The sequence below is a fragment of the Canis lupus genome, chromosome 6 (assembly GCF_011100685.1).
Source record: "Canis lupus familiaris isolate Mischka breed German Shepherd chromosome 6, alternate assembly UU_Cfam_GSD_1.0, whole genome shotgun sequence".
NCBI lineage: Eukaryota > Metazoa > Chordata > Mammalia > Carnivora > Canidae > Canis > Canis lupus.
Genome location: NC_049227.1, coordinates 6,202,458 through 6,206,650, shown reverse-complemented (window position 1 = coordinate 6,206,650; position 4,193 = coordinate 6,202,458). Strand labels below are relative to the sequence as shown.

General features: G+C 50.7%; 1 protein-coding gene across 1 annotated transcript; it reads left to right on the top strand.

The window, feature by feature from the left end:
* On the top strand, positions 1-200 carry LOC100686364 (60S ribosomal protein L39-like). Its single transcript, XM_038538844.1, has one exon. It carries the CDS (start codon positions 35-37, stop codon positions 188-190), a length of 156 nt encoding a protein of 51 aa, XP_038394772.1. The 5' UTR covers positions 1-34; the 3' UTR covers positions 191-200.
* The last annotated feature ends 3,993 nt before the right edge of the window (positions 201-4,193 follow it).

The window sequence follows — 4,193 nt, the reverse complement described above, 5'->3', positions numbered from 1 at the left end:
TCATCCTGGTTGCGTGTGGCTGACTGTGATCGCCATGTCTTCTCACAAGACTTTCAGAATCAAGCGATTCCTGGCCAAGAAACAAAAGCAGAATCGTCCTATTCCCCAGTGGATTCGGGTGAAAACTGGTAATAAAATCAGGTACAACTCTAAGAGGAGGCACTGGAGAAGAACCAAGCTGGGTCTATGAGGAAGCATCGCACATCATGAAATAGCAAACATAATTGGCACACATATTTAAGCCGCATGGAGATCTCATGTTCCTATCCTATCAATTTGGAAACATCCTTCCTACCTGGCCAATAGACATGTCTTATCAGGGGAATGATTTTCACTGTTACTATGCCTCTATACCAGTAGGTTGGTTCAGTAATAAATGTGAGATCTTTCAGCTGAGCTGTTGTTGTGTCCTGATTTGTGAAGTACTGAATTCCCCCTCCTGTCAGATCTCACATAGCAGTGTCTGATAGAACTTTCTGCAGTGATAGAAATGGCCCTTGACAATGAAGTATTTAAAGTGTGGCTAGGGGACGCCTGTGTGGCTCTGTCTGCTAAGTGTCTGCCTCTGGCTCAGGTCTTGACGGGGAGTCAGCATGTCTCCCTCTCTCTGCTCCTCCCCCTGCTCATGTGCTTTCTCTCAAATAAAATCTTTAAAAAAAAAAAAAAAGAGTTATGAGTTCAAACTCCATGTTGGGTGTGGAGATTACTAAAAATAAATAAATAAATAAATAAATAAATAAGCTTTAAAAAATACATTTTTAAAAATTAAAAAGAAATGAAAGCCAGGAAAGAAGATAAAGAGTGAGAAAGAATGTTAAGTTATCAGGATAGGTAGGGACATCTGACCTCCAGTTAAAGACCCTGAGATGATGAGCATATGCTTGGGAAGTCAAAACAACAAAGAGATACACCTGGTTACCAAAAGTGAGCAAGGAGAGAATAAAACCAAAGTAGCCAGGGGCTAAGTCCTGTAAAGATGAAAGGAAGGGCTTTGGGTTCATTTTTCTTTTATTTTTTAAATTTTTTTTTTTTTTTTTTTTTTTTTTTTTTATGATAGTCACACAGAGAGAGAGAGAGAGAGGCAGAGACAGAAGCAGGCTCCATGCACCGGGAGCCCGACGTGGGATTCGATCCTGGGTCATCCAGGATCACGCCCCGGGCCAAAAGCAGGCGCTAAACCGCTGTGCCACCCAGGGATCCCTCATTTTTCTTTTAAAGATTTTATTTATTTATTCATGAGAGACCCACAGAGAGAGGCAGAGACATAGGCAGTGGGGAGCCTGATGTGGGACTAGATCCCAGGACCACTGAGCCACCCAGGTGCCCCAAGGGCTTTGGGTTTAAAAGCAAGAAAAGCGGCAGCCCAGGTGCCTCAGCAGTTTGGTGCCTGCCTTCAGCCTAGGGTGTGATCCTGGAGACCTGGGATCAAGTCCCATGTCAGGCTCCCTACATGGAACCTGCTTCTCCCTCTGCCTGTGTCTCTGTCTCTCTCTGTGTCTCTCATTTAATAAATAAATAAAAATCTTAAAAAAAAAAAAAAAGGCAAGAAAAGGCCACACTTTGACCCATGTGTTCAGAGGCTCCAAGGGGTAATAAATAGGTGGACATGAGCTGGACATGAGCTGGGGACTATCACACTGTGCACCCAGCTAGACCAGGGAGGAGGAGGGGTAAAATTCCAGATATATTTTGTACAGAAAGTCAATAGATTTGCCGATGGATCAGATGCAAGGGGCAGTGGGAGAGATTGAGAGAAGCCAAGGCCACCTGCTAGTTTTGGCCTGCACCACTAGATGAGGTGGTGTTACAGAGATGAACATCTGTGGAGGAAGAGCTCCAGGTACACAGTTCCGGCCTAGACGCACTGAGTGTGAGGTGCCAGTGACAGTTGGGTCAAAGACAGGGCAGGGGAGTCACTGACCTGCATGTCTGGGTATGGTCAACCAGAGTGGGCAAGAAGGGGACAGACTGTGCCTGACCGCAGGGAGCTCGTGATACCAGCTCTTTTTGTCCCTAGGCTAGGACAGCCCAGGCTCAGGCCCCTGCCCTGGATGACAGTCTTGGGCTCATACTGTGACAGTGTCTCCATGGAGCTTTTTGCTTGTCACCAGCTTGTGTTTAGCCAGGCACCAGTGTAGCAAGTTTGGATAAATCCCGATCACTGACCTGGGGTAAAGGAGCCTTTGCAACAGAGCTCTTGACCCCTCATCTAGAAAATTTTTATCGTGAACCCCCATCATTAAAATATTTTTGAGCAACCATCATATATATATATATATATATATATATATATATATATATATATATATATTTGCCACTTGAATGGCAAACAGGCACCCAAAACTTAACACATCCAAGTCAGGCTCTGAATTTGCTCCCCACCACACAAGTACTCATATTCACTTGTAAATTATAGACATACGGGACTACACAAATAAAATATGTTCATCACATAACCATGCAAAAGCAGAGTTTAAGAGTCCTCAAAAGATTTAAAAAAAAAAAAACAGTATTTGAAAGGTTATATTATTTCAAAGTACAAAATTCCTGGGTGGCTCAGTGGTTAAGCATCTGCCTTCGGCTCAGGTCACAAGTCCCGGGATCCAGTCCCACTTCAGGCTCCCTACTACAAGGGGAGCCTGCTTCTCCCTCTCCCTCTCCCTCTGCCTGCCACTCCCCTTACTTGTGCTCTCTCTGTCAAATAAATAAATAAAATCTTATTAAAAATTAATAAAACTAAAAAATTCCTCTTTTGTTAAAAAAATTTAATACCTTATATGAGCAATGCGACTGAATGCATCGGATCTGAAGAGCCACTCATTGGTTCTATCAGGATAGAAGTGCCAGCTCCATCTTTTTTGTTAGTCTTGTATTAGCATTGTCTTCAACCTCTGCTTTCTTTTCAGGAATCTGTGGCAGCCTCGAGTCCATTCTACCAGCTTTTGTTTTGTTAAAACTTGACAACATCACCACGGCCCTTCCAGGTTCATTCTGTGGTGCCGTCCTCCACCCTGCACTATGGCCCTCTCCCAAAGCCATCTGACCAACAGATAGAGGAAGGGCACCAACACCGATCTAAATATTACGCATTTTAAAAGCCCAGCTTCTTCCTTATCAAAAATTAAAATTCTAATATTTTCTCGCATCCCCAGGTAACTGTTTTTGCACCCAGGAGTGAGTGCCCTTGCCTTGCAGGCCATGGGCTGTGGGCCCTGGCTAGACGAGTCTACACAAACATGTTATGTAGAGCCCAAGTCTGGGCAGCTGTGCCCAGACACCCTTGTTTACTGGGTGTACCAAGGCACGTGGTTCAAGCTCTCCACTCACCACCTTTCTGCCCTGGGATCAAGTGGGAGTGTCTAAAGGGAGGAAGGGTCACCCCCTCCCCAGGTCCAGCATACTGGGATTCTCCCCCTGTAGGCAGGGTCGTCCTCTTCTTCAGTGCTAGGCTGGGGACCTGTGCTTTGGGGACAGCCGGCTTGCTCCGGCCATTTCGCCCAGCCCAAACCCTGTTCAGGGCAGCGCCAGCTCCAGATCTCGGGCACGCGAAAGGGCAGACCCGTGGGCAGATTCGCCCCTCTCCAGATCCTCCTCTTGCAGCTCCCTGCCTAGCCGCGAGGGCCCGAGACGAGACGTCACTGCAGGCCTCAGAGAGGGCGAGGACCTGACAGGCGCCCTCTCCGAGGCGCCCACCTCGGCCCCTCGGGTCCACAGCGCCTCCTCCAGCTCGGGGCTGGGTCACGGGGGCTCCCCGCGGGGAAGTCGAGGCCCCCTCTCCGGGCCTGTGCATCTCCCTCGGTGCCGCCTCGGAGCACGCTTCCCCTGCCAGGCCGCGGACCTCGGCTTACGAGGCCCCGCGTCGCGGCGCCCTGCAGGGACCGGCGCTCGGGCGAGGATGAATGAAAGGGCGGGGCGGGCGCCGCCGAGGGCGCGGGGCGGGGCCGCGCAGGGCAGCTGGGCCGCTCGCCCGCGCCCCGCCCCGCCCTCGTGCCGCAGCTCCAGGCCCCGCCCCGGCCCGCCCCTCCGCTCGCTCCCTGGGCGGCCGCGGCTCGGAGCCGGTGCCGGACCCGGTGTCCGAGAGGCGGCGGCCGCGCCGCGAGCCCCGAGCGCACCCGGCCCGGCCCGCGCCCTCCGCCTCCCGGGCCAGCGGCGGCGGCGGCGGGCGAGCTCGCGGGGCCCGGGCCGCCCCCAGC